At 46.0% G+C, this 17,439-nt stretch overlaps 1 protein-coding gene across 2 annotated transcripts in view; it reads left to right on the forward strand.

Moving 5' to 3' along the window:
• The window catches only part of MARS1 (methionyl-tRNA synthetase 1), a 72,786-nt gene that overhangs the window by 28,871 nt on the left and 26,476 nt on the right, over positions 1–17,439 (forward strand). For both annotated transcript variants that reach the window (XM_069758559.1, XM_069758560.1), the window contains exons 3-5: positions 14,091–14,169; positions 14,268–14,396; positions 14,910–14,985. In XM_069758559.1, the coding sequence (XP_069614660.1) occupies positions 14,091–14,169; positions 14,268–14,396; positions 14,910–14,985 (284 nt within the window). The remainder of the gene's footprint in view (positions 1–14,090; positions 14,170–14,267; positions 14,397–14,909; positions 14,986–17,439) is intronic.

The following is a 17,439-nucleotide window of genomic DNA, read 5'->3' on the forward strand; positions in this document are numbered from 1 at the left end:
TATCCATAAATATGAATTCCGGAGTATTCCACAAAAGCCTGGGAATTATCTCGGAAAAAACAAAACCCGGAAAAGGAAAAGATTCCCTAAGACTAACAATATTGGAACGCATGATGGCTAATAAGTCCAGGATCTTTAGTTTCCCGAGATCATTCCCGCCAGCATGAAACACTACCAAGTCTCGGAATGGAAACAGATTACCGTATATACTCGAGTATAAGCCGACCCGAGTATAAGCCGACCCCCCCCCTAATTTTGCCACAAAAAACTGGGAAAACTTATTGACTTGAGTATAAGCCTAGGGTAGGAAATGCAGCAGCTACCGGTGAATTTCAAAAATAAAAATAGATGCTCCATACCGTTCATTGTTGCCCCATAGATGCTCCTTATAAAACTGTGCCACATTTAATGCTCTGCACCGTTCATTATGGCCCCATAGATGCTCCATAGAAAGCTGTGCCATATAGAATGCTCTGCACCCTTCATTATGGCCCCATAGATGCTCCATAGAAAGCTGTGCCATATATAATGCTCTGCACCGTTCATTATTGCTCCATAGAAAGCTGTGCCCCATATAGAATGCTCTGCACCGTTCATTATTGCCCCATGGATGCTCCATAGAAAGCTGTGCCCCATATAGAATGCTCTGCACCGTTCATTATGGCCCCATAGATGCTCCATTGAAAGCTGTGCCATATATAGTGCTGCTGCAATAAAAAAAAAAAATCACATACTCACCTCTCTTCGCTCAGGACGCCGGCGCTTTCAATATTTACCTGCTCCTCGTGCGGCTCCGTCTCCAGCACTGACGCTCAGCAGAGGGTGCGCACTGACTACGTCACCGCGCCCTCTAATCTGAGCGTCACTGCCAGAGGACGCTGCAGACGGAGCCGCACCGGAGCGAGGAGCAGGTAAATATAGCGCAGCGCTGCGCTCCCCGTATACTTACCTGCTCCCGGCGCGGTCCCTGCAGTCCCTGGCTTCCCTGGCGCTGCATCTTCTTACTGTATTGAGCGGTCACAGTTACCGCTCATTTATAGCAATGGATATGCGGCTCCACCCCTATGGGAGGTGGAACCGCATATTCATTTCTGTAATGAGCGGTGCCATGTGACCACTCAGTACAGGAAGAATCTGCAGTGCCGGGGAAGCCAGGGACTGCAGGGACCGCGCCGGGAGTAGTTAAGTATAATTACACAGCCCCCGCTCCCCCTCCCCTGCTGACCTCCCGGTATATGACTCGAGTATAAGCCGAGAGGGGGACTTTCAGCCCAAAAAAATGGACTGAAAATTTCAGCTTATACTCGAGTATATACGGTAAAACATTTTTTAAATTCTAAAACTAAATTAGACCATCGTAAAACCACGAACTCCATGCCAGAACATCTGCACCTTAGAAACATCGAAAGACAAATTTTCGGAGTAGCATCGTTGACACGCTCTCTTCTGGGCCCAATAAATGATGAAGGGACCTGAAATTGAAATACAGATTAGTCATCGTATAAATCGTGCCAAATATAAAGTTTAAACCTCCCCGACTCCCATCGACCAATTTGCCTGATTTGGGAATCACAAAAGCCGGCCCAAGACGCCTCCGTAGCCGCTCCAATCCTGAAGGAATGAGATGTTATTCTAAGATGTTGCTTCCCTAGAACGCTCAAACAATTCTTCAGAATAAAATTAAACTGAAAAATTGTAGCTGGAGAACCGTCCTTATGCAAAAATAACGAGCCCTCCTTTTTAGTTCCAACAAGCAGCCATCTTTTAACCCCTTCACCCCCGGAGCTTTTTCCGCTTTTTCATTTTCGTTTTTTGCTCCCCTCCTTCCCAGAGCCATAACTTTTTTGTTTTTCCGTCAATATGGCCATGTGAGGGCTTATTTTTTGCGGGACGAGATGTACTTTTGAAAGATACCATTGATTTTACCATGCCATGTAACAGAAAACGGGAAAAAAATTCCAAGTGTGATGAAATTGCAAAAAAAGTGCAATCTCACACTTGTTTTTTGTTTGGCTTTTTTGCTAGGTTCACTAAATGCTAAAACTAACCTGCCATTATGATTCTCCAGGTCATTACGAGTTCATAGACACCAAACATGTCTAGGTTATTTTTTATCTAAGTGGTGAAAAAAAATTCCAAATTTTGCTAAAAAAAAAAAAATGTGCGATTTTCCGATACCCGTAGCATCTCCAAATTTCGTGATCTGAGGTCAGGTGAGGGCTTATTTTTTGCGTGGCGAGCTGGCGTTTTTAATGATACCATTTTGGTGTAGATACGTTCTTTTGATCGCCCGTTATTGCATTTTAATGCAATGTTGCGGCGACCAAAAAAACGTTATTTTGGCGTTTTGATTTTTTTTCTCGCTACGTCATTTAGCGGTCAGGTTAATCCTTTGTTTTTATTGATAGATCGGGCGATTCTGAACGCGGCGATACCAAATATGTGTATGTTTGATTTTTTTTTTAATTGTTTTATTTTGATTGGGGCGAAAGGGGGGTGATTTGAACTTTTATATATATTTTTATTTTTTTTATATTTTTAATCACTTTTTTTTTTTTAGTTTGGCATGCTTCAATAGCCTCCATAGGAGGCTAGAAGCATGCATAACTCGATCGGCTCTGCTACATAGAGGTGAAGTACAGATCACCTCTATGTAGCAGAAATGCAAGGTTGCTTTGAACGCCGACCACAGGGTGGCGCTCAAAGCAATCGGCCATCAACAACCATAGAGGTCTCAAGGAGACCTCTGGTTGTTATGGTGATGCACTGCTGACCCCCGATCATGTGACGGGGGTCCGCAGTGCGAGTACACCCGGCCGCGCGGCCGGGAGCGCTAGTTAAATGCCGCTGTCAGCGCTTGACGGCGGCATTTAACTAGTTAATGGGCGCCGGCGGATCGCGATTCCGCTCGCGCTCATTGCGCGCACATGTCAGCTGTACAAAACAGCTGACATGTCGCGGCTTTGAGGTGGGCTCACCGCCGGAGCCCACCTCAAAGCAGGGGATCTGCCAGCTGACGTACTATTCCGTCAGCTGGCAGAAAGGGGTTAAAGTTTGACGACACCAGACAAATGGCAGTATCAGCAAAAGAAGCAATTTTCAAACTTGCTCCCCTGGTCAACTGATCTGTTTTAGACCTTTTAATGAATAAAAGAATAAAATTGTCCTTGAGTTTTAAATCTGAAAGCATTAAACATGAGGGTTGCGATTTTGTACCAGATACCACCTCCCCTATTCGGAGGGCCCCGAAAAATGTCAAGCATAACGCAGCATAAAATAAAGAAACCTCGTCTGAATCGGAACAAAACTTGGCTTAGGACCGAGCAAAGATCTTTCAACAGTGGCAGAGAAATTGGGCTTCTGCTGTCAGGCTGAAAGTTACCTTTCTTGTAGCCTTTCAGAAGCTGCTTAATTGGAAAAAGGGAAGCCAAAGATGATTCGCCGCCAAGTCTAAGGAAAAATGAGACACCCGCTAGGTGTTTGGTTACGGCAGAATACGATAGGCCCTGAGTAATTAACGAGTCCGCAAACTTCAGACCGGAAATAGGGCTGGCTACCTTCGGATTAAAAACATTTAAACTACAAAATTCAGTCCACAATTTCCATGCAGCCGAATAACTGGCCCATGATCGAACAGATAACGAATTTCTAATAAGATGGGGGATCAAATTGGAATCACTTTCCAAATGGACTGAGGTCAGGGTGTCCCTTGCGGATCCGCATCGGGCACCTGCGAATAAAAGAGCGACCAATGATGTTCACGTAGTGCATCGGCTGCCGAAATCCATTTGCTTTTGCCAGAATATGCTTTCAGCCAAATGTTGGATTTAAGACAAACCAATACCAGTTGTCTTAGAATGCAAGCAACCCATTTGTTTTTTTGACGACAAAGTGTTAATGGCAAAAAGAACACCCGGGTCCATAGATAAAATACTTACCCTCGAGTTTTGCATATAGGACCCCCACAGGGAAACGGCAAAAAAATGTAAAAGATTTCCAAAATCATTGTGTTCCTGGTCACCCCGGAGACAACCCATGTTTCGGGCCAAAGCTGCGACATCCAATGTGTCGAAAAAAGAATGCCACAACCGGAATAACTATGTACTAAAAACAAGCGGAAAAGAGTCTGAGGAGACAAAAGGGGATTGCCAACAAGTTTTGCCATTGAAATTAGTAAGAAAAGAGAGGCACATTTTAGCATCTTCCCTGACTTCCAAACCGACTCTGATGTAGGAATTTGGGGATGAAAAACCTCGAGTAGAATCATAAAGGCGACGAGAGAATGCCCGACCAATTGTTATAATCCTTGAAGCAAAATTCAATAAACCCAAAAGGGATTGTAAGTCTTTCAGGGTAATTTTCTTTTTAGAGAGAAAATTATTCAATGCAGAATGCAATTTAGTAATTATTTCTTCAGGGAACCTACATTCCATTTTAGAGGAATCCAAAGTTATCCCCAAAAATTCGATAATTGTACAAGGGAAAACCGTTTTCTCATCCACGATTGGGACGCCAAAGTATTTACACATGCCAATAAAATTATTCAGCGTATGCAGACACTTAGAGGAAGGCGGACCTATGAAAAGAAAGTCATCAAGGTAGTGTAGTATACCGACCTCTGAAGATTGAAAGGCCAAAACCCAGTGCAAAAAGGAAGAAAAGCTCTCAAAATAAAAACAGGTAAGAGAAAACCCCATGGGAAGGCATTTATCAAAGAAAAATTCATTCTCAAAATGAAAACCCAAGGAAGAGAAACCGTCAGGATGAACCCGAAGGAGCGTGAAAGCAGATTTAATGTCAGATTTATACATTAAAGCTCCACTTCCGAATTGCTGTAGTAAGTCAATCGCCACATCAAACGATGAATAAGTTACGGAACAAACCAATTTATCTACTTCATCATTTAATGAAGCACCAGGAGGGTAAGACAAGTGATGAATAAGGCGGAAAGACCAGCCTCCTTCTTAGGGACTACGCCCAATGGGGAAATTCTGAAAAGGTGGAGACGAAAACGGACCCGCAACTCTGCCTAGTAACAGTTCGCTTTTGATTTTTTTCTCTAACTACCTCAGGATGTATGCACACTGAGTGTAAATTTTCGACAATTTTACAACCAGACCCCTGAAATGGAGGAATGAAAAAGCCATTCAAAAAACCATTGAAAAGCAGATCACTGATCACTTGATCTGGATAATGGTTTAGCCACGGAGCCATTCTTTCCACCATCACCGGGGTCTGTGCCTTTTGAATTAGGATCCCTATATAAGGATTGGGCTTGTTTTTTAAAGCATTTGGAAAACGAGGTGTGAGTTTCCACAAAAGGAACACTCATGCCGGAACCTGCAACTACTACCCCATTTACATACGGATTCATTAAATGCAAAGCAAAAGCCTTTCCTTGGCTGAGATGTGGGTGCTGATCTACTAGAAAATTATCTCTGAGGAAGCATTAAATTGAGCCATAGCCCTACATCTTTGCTACCCCAATTTACCTCAAGATGTACGGCTAATTTTGGGCGGAAAGCTTCATCATAATTCAACCAAGCAAATCCATCAAAATTCCTGTATGCTTCCAGGATAATGTATGCAGACCTGGACTTCCGTCTTCTGCCGCTGCTGTGGGATCTCGGCGGGGATACCGGAGGAGGAGTCGGCTGCTACTGAGGTAAGCTTTGGGTTATAAGGAGGAGGGAATGCTTCCGGAGCTGCCGTTAAAGGTTTTGCAGCAAGGCAGCTCCTCAGCCATTCCGCTCCGTCCTCTTCCCCAGCCCTTGACAGGATCTTCTGAAGTAAATCTTCCATGGAGCTGGTATCTTCTTTCTTCAGCACTCGCCTCAGAGTGCCTAAAATCTGCCAAGACTGGCTTTAAATACACCGGCAACAGCCCATCAACGCACTGTCCACCAATGAACAGCCGTTAAAAGGGCGCTAAAACTGACTGGACTAAACCAGTGCTTCTAAAAATAACTTAAATTCACCCAGCAACTTGCTTAAAAAATTAACCCTTTCACAGAACTATTCCATCAACATATTCATAGCCTGTGTGGCCATGTGACCCCCCCTTTATTCCCTAATTCTTATGGGGGGGGCTGCCATTATTCTTTCATATTTAAGGCCGTTACTGGCAGCCAAGCAGCAGAGAACTTTGATGCTTCGATGGAGCATTGTCCTGCATAAAAATCATGGTTTTCTTGAAAGATGCAGACTTTTTTTCTGTACCGCTATTTGAAAAAAGTGTCCTCTAAAAACTGGCAGTAAGTTTGGGAGTTAATTGTGAGTTTATTTTCAACCCGAAAAGGTCCCATAGCTCATCTTTAATAATAACAGACCATAGCACTGCCCCACTTCCACCTTGCTGGTATCGAAGTAGAGATCAAGAGTAGTGGTCTGCACTCAAGTAGAAGATCAGGTGCTGGTTGAGTGGGATATTATTATTAATAAGTCAATTTGAAGGTCTGTGCCCTTTACTAATCCAACCGTGGATGCATCCATCTGGCCTGTCAAGAGTCACTCTCATCTCATCAGTCCATAAAACCTTTGAAAAATCTATCTTCAGATATTTTGTGGCCCAGTCTTGATGTTTCACCTTCTGTGTCTTGCTCGGTGGTGGTCTGGTCTCAGCCCTCCTTACCTCGGCCATGTGTCTGAGCACCTAACACTTTGTATTTCTGGGCTCTCCAGGGAGGTTGCAGTTTTGGAAAATGACAGCACTGCAGGCTAATAGGTTCCTGGTTGCTTCACGTTTGAGTCTTCTGAAATCTTTGGCAGTTTATGCGTGTCCTTTTTTTCTCAGCAGGTTTTTGCGACCTTAATGAATATTTGTAACAAATCTTTTGATGGTTCTGTGATCTTGCACCAATATCTTATCAATAGTGCTGCATCCCTCTGTAAAGGTACCGTTACACTAAACGACTTACCAACGATCACGACCAGCGATACGACCTGGCCGTGATCATTGGTAAGTCGTTGTGTGGTCGTCGGGGAGCTGTCACACAGACAGCTCTCCAGCGACCAACGATCAGGGGAACGAGTTCGGCATCGTTGAAACTGTCTTCAACGATGCCGAAGTCCCCGGGTAACCAGGGTAAAAATCATGTTACTAAGTGCAGGGCCGCGCTTAGTAACCCGATATTTACCCTGGTTACCATTGTAAAAGTAAAAAAAAAAACACTACATACTCGCATTCCGATGTTTGTCACGTCCCCCAACGTTAGCTTCCGTGCACTGTCAGCGCCAGCCGTAAAGCAGAGCGGTGACGTCACCGCTGTGCTCTGCTTTACGGCCGGCACTGACACAGTGCAGGGAAGCTGACGGCGGGGGACGTGACAGACATCGGAATGTGAGTATGTACTGTTTTTTTTTTTTGTTTGTTTTTTTTTTACTCTTACAATGGTAACCAGGGTAAATATCGGGTTACTAAGCGCGGCCCTGCACTTAGTAACCCGATGTTTACCCTGGTTACAGGTGAACACATCGCTAGATCGGCGTCACACACGCCGATCTAGCGATGACAGCGGGGTGATCAGCCACCAAAAAAAGATCCTGATCATTCCCCACGACCAACGATCTCCCAGCAGGGGCCTGATCGTTGGTCGCTGTTACACATAAAGATATCGTTAGCGGGATCGTTGCAATGTCACAAAGAGCGTGACGTTGCAACGATATCCTTAACAATATCGTTATGTGTGAAGGTACCTTAACAATTTCTGACTTTTCATCGACAGGTATATCTCTTTTTTCTCTGATCGCCCATGACGGCACCACGGAGAGAGGGGATCCGCCCACCAAGGACAGGAAACCTACGGATAAAAAGGCGGTACCACTCTCCTGCATCAGTTGGTTTCCTGTCCTTGATGGGAGACCTACGGACTTACCAGTTCGTCGTTGGATCCGGGGCCAACCAGTCCGATTCAGGCAGCTGGGGTCCCTCTGCCTCGGCTAGGGTGGTGACCCGAAGCGCCACCGCTGGGAGCCAGTGGGCCGACAGGGTGTGCGGGGGAGGTGACAAGGAGTTCGCGGTCACCTCCCCAGGTAAGATGCAGCAGCGGCAACATCCAGGGGGGTCCCTCTGTGGTTGCGGGAGGTGCAGCACGACCCTCCCTAAATCAAGCGTCAGTCTGCACACTGCATCGCCATCAGGCGTGCAGGTATTGTGCTACTGGGGCTGCATAGGACCGGGGGTGCCGGTCAGCAGCGCATATCTGCTTCCGGGCGCTGCTTTGCGCAGGCCCGGTATCCAGCTGGGTCTCGCGAGGTCTGCAGAGCGCCGGTATGCGCAGGCGCCGGCGGTGCTTCCGGCCGGGCGCTTGGTGCGCTCTGCGCAGGCGCCGGCGTGGCTCCAGCCGGGCGCTTGGTGTACACTGCGTGGGCGCCGGCGGGGCTTCTGGCCGGGGCGCGCTCTGCGCAGGCGCCGGCGTGGCTCCAGCCGGGCGCTTGGTGTGCATTGCGCAGGCGCCGGGGGTGCTTCTGAAGCCGCCGGTATGTTTCGGCGGGGCGCTTGATGCGCACTGCGCAGGCGCCGGCGGGTCTTCCGGTCGGATGGCGCGGATTACCGCTAGAGCGTGTTTTTTGAGTCGGATTACTGCGCAGGCGCCGACCGCTCCTCATATGATCAGTCGCTACTGCGCAGGTGCAGGGAAGCGGCGGGAGGGTTCAAATAGTAGAACCCTCATCCTCTTGGTGGCTCTGCAGTAATAGGCAGGAGCTTCAAGGGGAATAGGAGCGACAACTCAGCCGAGTTCAAGGCACGCAGACCAGCAGCAGTATGAGTGACCCAGCATCACCTCCGCCCGAATCACCTCCACCTGCAGTATCGCCACAGCAGCAGCAGCAGCAAAAAAGGCGGCAGCAGAAAGTGCACCAGGACACCAGCAAAGAACGCCAAAGGTCTCAACACAGTAAGGAGTCCAGTACGGCGTCGGGGAAAAAGCCAGAGGCAGAGAACCCCCAATCGGTATTTATGGGTCCTGGAGGTGGTAAGTGGATCTTCGTGAATGTCAGAGACAGTAAGATTGTTATTTGTCTCTTTTTAGGGGAGGAAAAGCGTAGCTAAAACTAAACACAAAAGTTGCGCCATCTGTAGAGAGGACCTTCCACCTACATGTGATAAAAGACTATGCAATACTTGCATTCAACAAACTGTGTCTGAAAACCTTCCAGGGTTTGCTTCAGATCTTAAGAGCCTAATTAAAGAACAAGTAGAGGACACTTTTAGGTCACTAAAAAGTGGAAAAAAAAGGAGAAAGACCAGGCATAGGTCTCCATCTCCAGCCTCAAAATCCGAAAGTGGTAGTGAGAGTTCAGCGTCCTCCGTCTCCTCCGACTCATCCTCATCATCTACTTCTTCCTCGGGGGGACATAACTGTTTCCCACTAGAGGATACTGATGGCCTCATAAAGGCAGTAAGAAGCACCATGGGGTTGGTAGACTCCCATCCTAAAAAAACAGTACAAGACATTATGTTTGGAGGCCTAGAACAGAAAAAGAGGAGAGCTTTTCCGCTTAACGAAGCAATTGCAGCCCTAATTAAGAAGGAATGGAAAAAGCCCATGAGGAAGACTCTCTTAACTCCAAAAAGGAAATATCCCTTCGAGGAAGAATCGTGCTCCTTTTGGGAGAAGGCCCCGAAATTAGACGTGGCAATTGCTAAAGCCTCAAAGAAATTCGCCCTCCTGTTTGAGGACATGGGGGTTCTGAAGGACCCAATGGACAAAAAGGCAGATGCATTTCTCAAGGGCTCTTGGGAGGCAGCGGGAGGAGGCCTGAAGCCGGCAGTTGCAGCTGCATGCACTTCGCGCTCCCTGATGATCTGGCTGAACCAGCTAGAGGGTCAGTTAAAGGGGAAAACTTCCCGAGACTCAATTCTGGATACATTACCCGTAATGAGGGGGGCTGCGGCCTTCCTAGCCGATGCCTCGGCCGACTCCATCAGGCTATCCGCCAGAGCAGCAGTGTTTGCTAATGCGGCCAGGCGCGCCCTCTGGCTTAAGAATTGGCCAGGCGACCTACAAACGAAAACGAAACTCTGTACCATCCCCTGTGAAGGGGAGTTTCTGTTTGGGTCGACTCTAGACGACATCTTAGAGAAAGCCGGGGACAAGAAAAAGTCCTTCCCCTCTCTGGGTCTCCCCTCTTATCGGAAGCCCTTTCGGAACAAGAGGTTTTTCCGTAAGAACCCAGGGAAAGGCCAGGGGAAGTGGGACGATAAGAAAAATAAAAATAAAGGATTTATCTTCAATAAAAACCTCAATGACAGCAAGAAACCTCCACAATGAAGGTTCACCCCAGGTGGGAGGGAGATTATCTCTCTTTCTCCCAGCCTGGAAAAAGATCACCTCCAGTCATTGGATCCTAAATATCATAGAATCAGGACTGAGGTTAACATTCAAGAGGTACCCTCGTCCCTCCTTCAAGGTAACATCTACCAGATCCTCAGCAGAAGAACAGTTAACTCTAGAAAACGAGATTGTGGGGTTAGTAGAAAAAGGAGTACTCCTAGAAGTTCCCCCTCAAGAAAGAGGGCAAGGGTACTATTCCCCTCTATTCCTGAGGAAAAAACCAGATGGTTCCTTCAGGACCATTATCAATCTGAAGAATCTAAACAATTACTTAGAGGTTCAAGCATTCAAAATGGAAACGATAAAGTCATCAATCAAAATGCTGTTTCCTCAGTGTTTCATGGTGGTCCTGGACTTGAAGGACGCATATTATCACGTCCCAATACACAAGGATCACCAGAGATTCCTCAGAATGGCAATCCACATCAAGGGAGTCCTAAGACACTTCCAGTTTACAGCTCTTCCATTCGGCCTAGCAATAGCCCCGAGGGTTTTTACAAAGCTGGTCGCGGAGGTAATGGCTCACCTCAGGGAAGAAAACACCCTGATCGTTCCATATCTGGACGATTTCCTGGTGATAGGCTCCTCCCAGCAACATTGCAAGAATCAGCTAGATTTAGTGATTCAATCTCTAAAAAACCTGGGCTGGCTAATAAACCTAGAGAAATCCAAACTGGTGCCTTCTCAGGTTCAGGAGTACCTAGGTCTCACTCTAGACTCCAGAAAAATGGAATGCCGGCTCCCAGAGGGCAAATTACAAAAGATAAAAAGCTTAGCATCAAGAGTACAATCTCTCCCCTCTATAACTCTCCGACAGGGCATGTCACTGTTAGGCTCTATGACCTCTTGCATCCCGGCAGTCCAGTGGGCCCAACTACATTCCAGGGATCTCCAATGGCAGCTACTGTCCGAGCAAATCCGCCTAGGAGAGCATTTAGACGGGCGGTTAACATTGTCTCCTCGCACCAATCTCTCTCTAACTTGGTGGACATTGCAGGAAAATCTTTCCCAGGGAGTTCCATGGGTAATCCCGATATCAAAGGTCCTAACAACGGACGCAAGCCCCTCAGGGTGGGGGGCTCATCTGGGCGACCTTGTAGCTCAGGGCATTTGGTCCCCGTCCCTTGCAAACAATTCCTCCAATATGAAGGAACTCCTGGCAGTAAAATTTGCCCTTCAGGAATTCCTGGGGGTCCTTCAATCTCACCATGTGAGGGTGATGTCGGACAATCAGGTGGTAGTATCGTATATAAACCATCAGGGGGGTACCCGTTCCAAAAGTCTAATGGAAGTGGCCAACTCGATCCTTCAGATAGCCGAAAACAACCTTCTATCCCTGACAAGTCTACACATAAAAGGGATAGACAATTACAAGGCAGACTTCCTCAGTCGTTCCAGCCTAAAACAGGGAGAATGGGAACTAAATCCAGGCATATTTACCCAGATCACTCAGAAATGGGGGGTTCCCAAAATAGATCTCTTCGCGAGCCATTTAAACAAAAAAGTAGCCGCCTTTTGCTCTCTATCTCCCATGGGGAACCCAGTAGCCCTGGATGCTTTCCTGATTTCTTGGGGTCACCATCTGGTCTACGCCTTTCCTCCTCTCATTTTGATTCCAGCAGTGCTGAGGAAGATTCGGGAGGACGGGGCGTTGGTCATATTAATTGCCCCGTTCTGGCCGAAGAGACCTTGGTTCTCATGGATGAGAAAGATGTCGATATCCGACCCTTGGGTATTGCCAGACCTACAGGATCTGTTGTCACAGGGCCCAATCTATCATCCGCGGGTCAAGAACTTACACTTGACAGCCTGGCTCTTGAGAGGAAAATATTAGAAAGCAGAGGGTTCTCTTCAGGGTTAATTTCAACTCTGTTGAAAAGTAGGAAGCCGGTTACAACAAAACAGTACGGCAAAATATGGAAAAAGTTCCTGTCCGTTTCAGGCGCTAAAATAGGGAAAGAAATTCCTATTAATGCCATTTTAGAGTTCTTGCAAAACGGGTTGGAAATGGGGTTAGCCACCAGTACCCTAAAAGTCCATGTGGCAGCATTAGGTGCTCTATTTAATTTTGACTTGGCTTCAAATAGGTGGGTCTCTAGATTCATTAGGGCGGCAGGAAGATCTAGGCCTCTGCCAGTAAAAGTGGTTCCTCAGTGGGACTTAAATTTGGTCCTTAAAGCCCTGACTAGTCCTCCATTTGAACCATTACATGAATCTACAATAAAAACGCTATCTCTCAAAACAGCTCTTTTAGTCGCCCTTACTTCTGCCCGTAGGGTCAGCGACTTGCAGGCCCTTTCAGCCAGGCCTCCTCACACACAATTTCTAGAGGATAGGGTTGTTTTAAAAACAGACCCAGCATATCTCCCGAAAGTGGCTTCAAAATTTCACAGGTCTCAAGAGATATCTCTTCCCTCCTTCTGTCCCAATCCTAAAAATAAGGAGGAACAAAATCTACATACACTAGATGTAAGGAGATGTCTCTTACATTACCTAGAAGTCACTAGAGAGAGTAGGGAGGATTCCTCTCTGTTTGTGTGTTTCCAGGGTCCCCGGAAGGGGAAAAAAGCATCTAAAGCCACCATAGCAAGATGGATCACGGACGCCATCAGCCTAGCATACTCAGCAAGTGGGATGCCCGTTCCCGGGGAGGTTAAAGCTCACTCAACAAGGGCAGTAGCAACTTCCTGGGCGGAGAAGGCCGGAGCTTCCATAGACCAGATATGTAGAGCTGCTACCTGGTCCTCACCATCCACATTCTATAGGCACTATAGATTGGACCTAATCTCCTCTTCAGACCTTACTTTTGGTAAAAGGGTTCTGGAGGCAGTGGTCCCTCCCTGAATGTACTATCTATGTAATTCTCTCCGTGGTGCCGTCATGGGCGATCAGAGAAAAATATAGTTCTTACCGATAACGGTATTTCTCTGAGCCCATGACGGCACCCGTACATTCCCTCCCTTCACTTATGGGTGCACACATGGAATAGTGCCATAGTCTATTATAATTTAAAGTCACGCGGTATCTTGTTATGCTAAACAGTTAAAATTTTTACAAATGTCTTAGTAGTCTCCCATCATTATCTATGTAAACAACTGATGCAGGAGAGTGGTACCGCCTTTTTATCCGTAGGTTTCCTGTCCTTGGTGGGCGGATCCCCTCTCTCCGTGGTGCCGTCATGGGCTCAGAGAAATACCGTTATCGGTAAGAACTATATTTTTTGGACCACTTTGCCTGAGGAAAACAATCTGCCTAATAATTCTGCACGCCTTGATAAAGGGTGTTATATCCTTAGGTCACAACCTCCTTATTACACAGATACACATCACCTGATCTGCTTTATCCTGTAAGCATTCGCGTTTATATTGTTGGAGGTGGGAAATCTACATAATGATGATTTGGTCAAAATACTCACTGCCTAATTGTGCCCAGAGTGTATAAACTGTATTTTCTAAGGTGGTCCTATATGCTATAAATGGTTCCGCCTTGTAAAGGTTCCTTATTAGTTCTCCCTTAGTGATACCTGGCAATTTCCTATGCGATTGTGAGTTTTAGGCCACGTTCGATATTTGGTCAATATTTTACCTCAGTATTTGTAAGCCAAAATCAAGACTTCTGTATTTATCACCACTCCTGGTTTTGACCCACAAATACTGAGGTAAAATACTGACCAAATACTGAACGTGTGACTATGGCCTTGGGGGCCTTTTATTGTGTGTTATAAATATATTTTGCTTTTCTCTCCTTTTATAGGTATTTTTCATTGGCAGCTGGGAAGGAGGAGGATGACCTAAATAATCAGTGGGTGGAATGGGAGGCAAAAGAGCTTCAGGCAAGTTGCTCCAGCATGATAATACACATTTAGCTTTTTTACCAGTTCAGTTTATTTCTTTTCTGTAACCTAATCCTGTGTGTATTTTATATCTTTAGCCAGTCGTCTCTACGGCATTGCATGCTAATATCGTGCAGGGGAAGAAAAAGGAAGAAACGCTAACATTTGTTGGCAGGCAGTTTAGACATATTTCTCAAAATCTTGCTAAGAAATCCTATCTTACAGGCGTGAGTACAGCTCCGGATTATATTGGAATTATATAGCGGCCCGATACACCTTATGTAAGCACCTCAGGTTATTCATCTGTCCCTCCCATAATTATTGCTCTAGATGACGTGTCTGAGATTTCTTGTATTAGATATGTCCTCATATATAACCCTCTCCGGGCCTACAATGGGCGTAATGTTGTGTCTCCGGTTCTCCATTTATATATTATTTTATTCACTTATGTAGTGCCACTTTCCAGACATCATCACTGTCCCCATTGGGGCTCACTATCTAGATTCCCTAACAGTATGTCTTTGGCGTGTGGGAGGAAATCAGAGGAAACCAACCTAAACACGCGGGGAACATACAAACTCCTTGCAGATATTGTCCGTGGTAGGATTTGAGCCCAGGACCTCATCACTGTGAAGCAACAGTGCTAACCACTGAGCCATCGTGCTACCATCTATAGTGAGGCCTACAGGTGTCCAATATGACTTTGGTTGTTTGCTGATTTCAGTCTTTGCGGTTTATAGGATGCAGTGTCTGTTGCTGACATCGTGGTGTGGGGTGCCATTTTTCCTATTATTCATGATGTCTCTACTCTGTCGGGTAAGTTTCAGCTTTAAATATTATTAAAGGGAACCTGACACCAAGAAAATGCCATCCAGTCTGCAGGAATTAGATTACAAAGCAGGTGACGCAGAGGGATTGATATACAAGTGCTTCTCACAAAATTAGAATATCATCAAAAAGTTAATTTATTTTAGTTCATCAATGCAAAAAGTGAAACTCTTATATTATATAGTCATTACAGAGTGATCTATTTCAGGTGTTTTAATTCTGTTAATGCTGATGATTATGGCTTACAGCCAATGAAAACCCAAAAGTCATTATCTCCGTAAATTAGAATAATTAACAAAAAACACCTGCAAAGGCTTCCTAAGCGTTTAACTTTATCCCTTAGTCTGTTTCAGTAGCCGCCACAAAACTACATAACAACCTGCTCGCTCCTCCTGCTTTATCACATGATGCTTTAAGATTGGATGGCATTTTCATGGTGACAGGTTCCCTTTAAATGTTTTTTTCTCTTTGGCATAGCAATGAACTAAGAAGGTAACTTGCCTAAAAAAATGGGTTATGAGCAACTCTGTGAGATATTAGTGAGACACGTACTGCAGATACGTCCGCTCTACATTGTTTTCTTAGCTTATACGTGGGCAGTGAGCGGTTGGGGTAAAGTACGAGGGCTTTTTGCTGGTTTATGTTGTGCAACAAACACCAGGTTGTAAGAATAGCATTTATCTATATTCCAGCACTCTGAGGTTGCACATTATTGACCTTCAGGCCACTCAGGAGGAGCACTATAGAGCTCTTTTCTTGGGAATGGATGTTGATCCCAGAGGATGGACCTCCAGAGAGCCCCTATAGAGATAACTCACAAACTTGGTAGAAATCCTTCAAGGGTTTTTTTTTTTTAAATATTCTATAATGTGGTCTCAGCCCTTGAAATATTTTAGTCACTGTGCATCCAAACCAAAGATATAATTCACATATTTCACTTGGTGCATTTTTCATTGCCTTATTTAAAAGGCCGTAGCTACAAACAATCAAATGATATCACGTCAGGCATCCTCCTCTCCATATGGGTGCCAGTGCATCTTTATACCTGGTATGGTATAGCTGCCTATGCACAGCAGCAGCCTCCTCTCCATATCATAATAATCTTTATATAGCGCCAACATATTCCGCAGCGCTTTACAGTTTAACAGTTTCAAACACAACAGTCATAAGAAACAACGTTAACAATACAATAATTAAAGCAAAATAAGACGACCCTGCTCGTGAGAGCTTACAATCTACAATGAGGAGGGGGAGATGCAAAGTACAGGTGTGTATTTACAATGATGTATTTACAATGATGGTCCAGCCATCTTCAGGGGGTGGGGGATAGATGGAAGTAGTGAATGGGCTACACACAAACATAAAATGACTTTGATTAGTGAACGTGATAGGCCGCTCTCAACAAATGTGTTTTGAGCGAGCGCCTAAAACTATGCAAATTGTGAATGGTCCTAATATCTTGGGGTAGAGCGTTCCAGAGGATTGGCGCAGCACGGGAGAAGTCTTGGAGTCGGGAGTGGGAGGTACGGATTAGTGCAGAGGTTAGTCGAAAGTCATTTGCAGAGCGCAGCGGTCGGCTAGGCCGATAGACCGAAATGAGGGAGGAGATGTAAGGGGGTGCCGCACTGTGGAGAGCTTTGTGGGTGAGAACAAGTACTTTGAATTCTATCCTGTAATGAATGGGCAGCCAGTGTAACGACTGGCGAAGAGCGGACGCGTCCGAGTAATGATTAGCCAGATGGACGACCCTGGCTGCTGAATTATGGATAGACTGGAGAGGGGAAAGTCGAGTAAGGGCGAGGCCAATTAATAGAGCGTTGCAGTAGTCCAGGCGGGAGTGGATCAGGGCGACAGTGAGGGTTTTTGTTTTCTCCATGGTGAGAAAAGGGCGGATTCTAGAGATGTTCTTTAGGTGTAAGCGGCACGAGCGGGCAAGAGATTGTATATGGGATGTGAAGGAGAGATCGGAGTCAAACATAACACCCAGACAGCGTGCCTGCTTCCGGGGTGTTATTATGGTGCCACCCACGGAGAGGGAAATGTCAGATTTAGGGAGGTTAGTAGATGGCGGGAGCAGAAGAAGTTCAGTTTTGGAGAGGTTGAGTTTCAGAGAGAGAGCGGACATGATGTTGGAGACTGCAGACAGACAGTCAGTGGCATTCTGTAGTACAGCGGGGGTAAGGTCAGGGGATGACGTGTATAGTTGTGTGTCATCAGCATAAAGATGGTACTGAAAGCCAAATCTGCTGATGGTCTGTGCAATTGGGGCTGTGTAGAAGGAGAAGAGAAGGGGCAAGGACTGAGCCCTGAGATACCCTGACAGTGAGAGGAAGAGGAGATGAAGTGGAGCCAGAGAACAGAAAATTGAAGGAGTGGTCAGAAAGATAGGAGGAGAACCAGGAGAGAGCAGTGTCCTTAATGCCTAGTGACTGGAGCCCAGAG

This window comes from Ranitomeya imitator, chromosome 3 (genome assembly GCF_032444005.1).
Source record: "Ranitomeya imitator isolate aRanImi1 chromosome 3, aRanImi1.pri, whole genome shotgun sequence".
In the NCBI taxonomy this organism is placed as follows: Eukaryota; Metazoa; Chordata; class Amphibia; order Anura; family Dendrobatidae; genus Ranitomeya; species Ranitomeya imitator.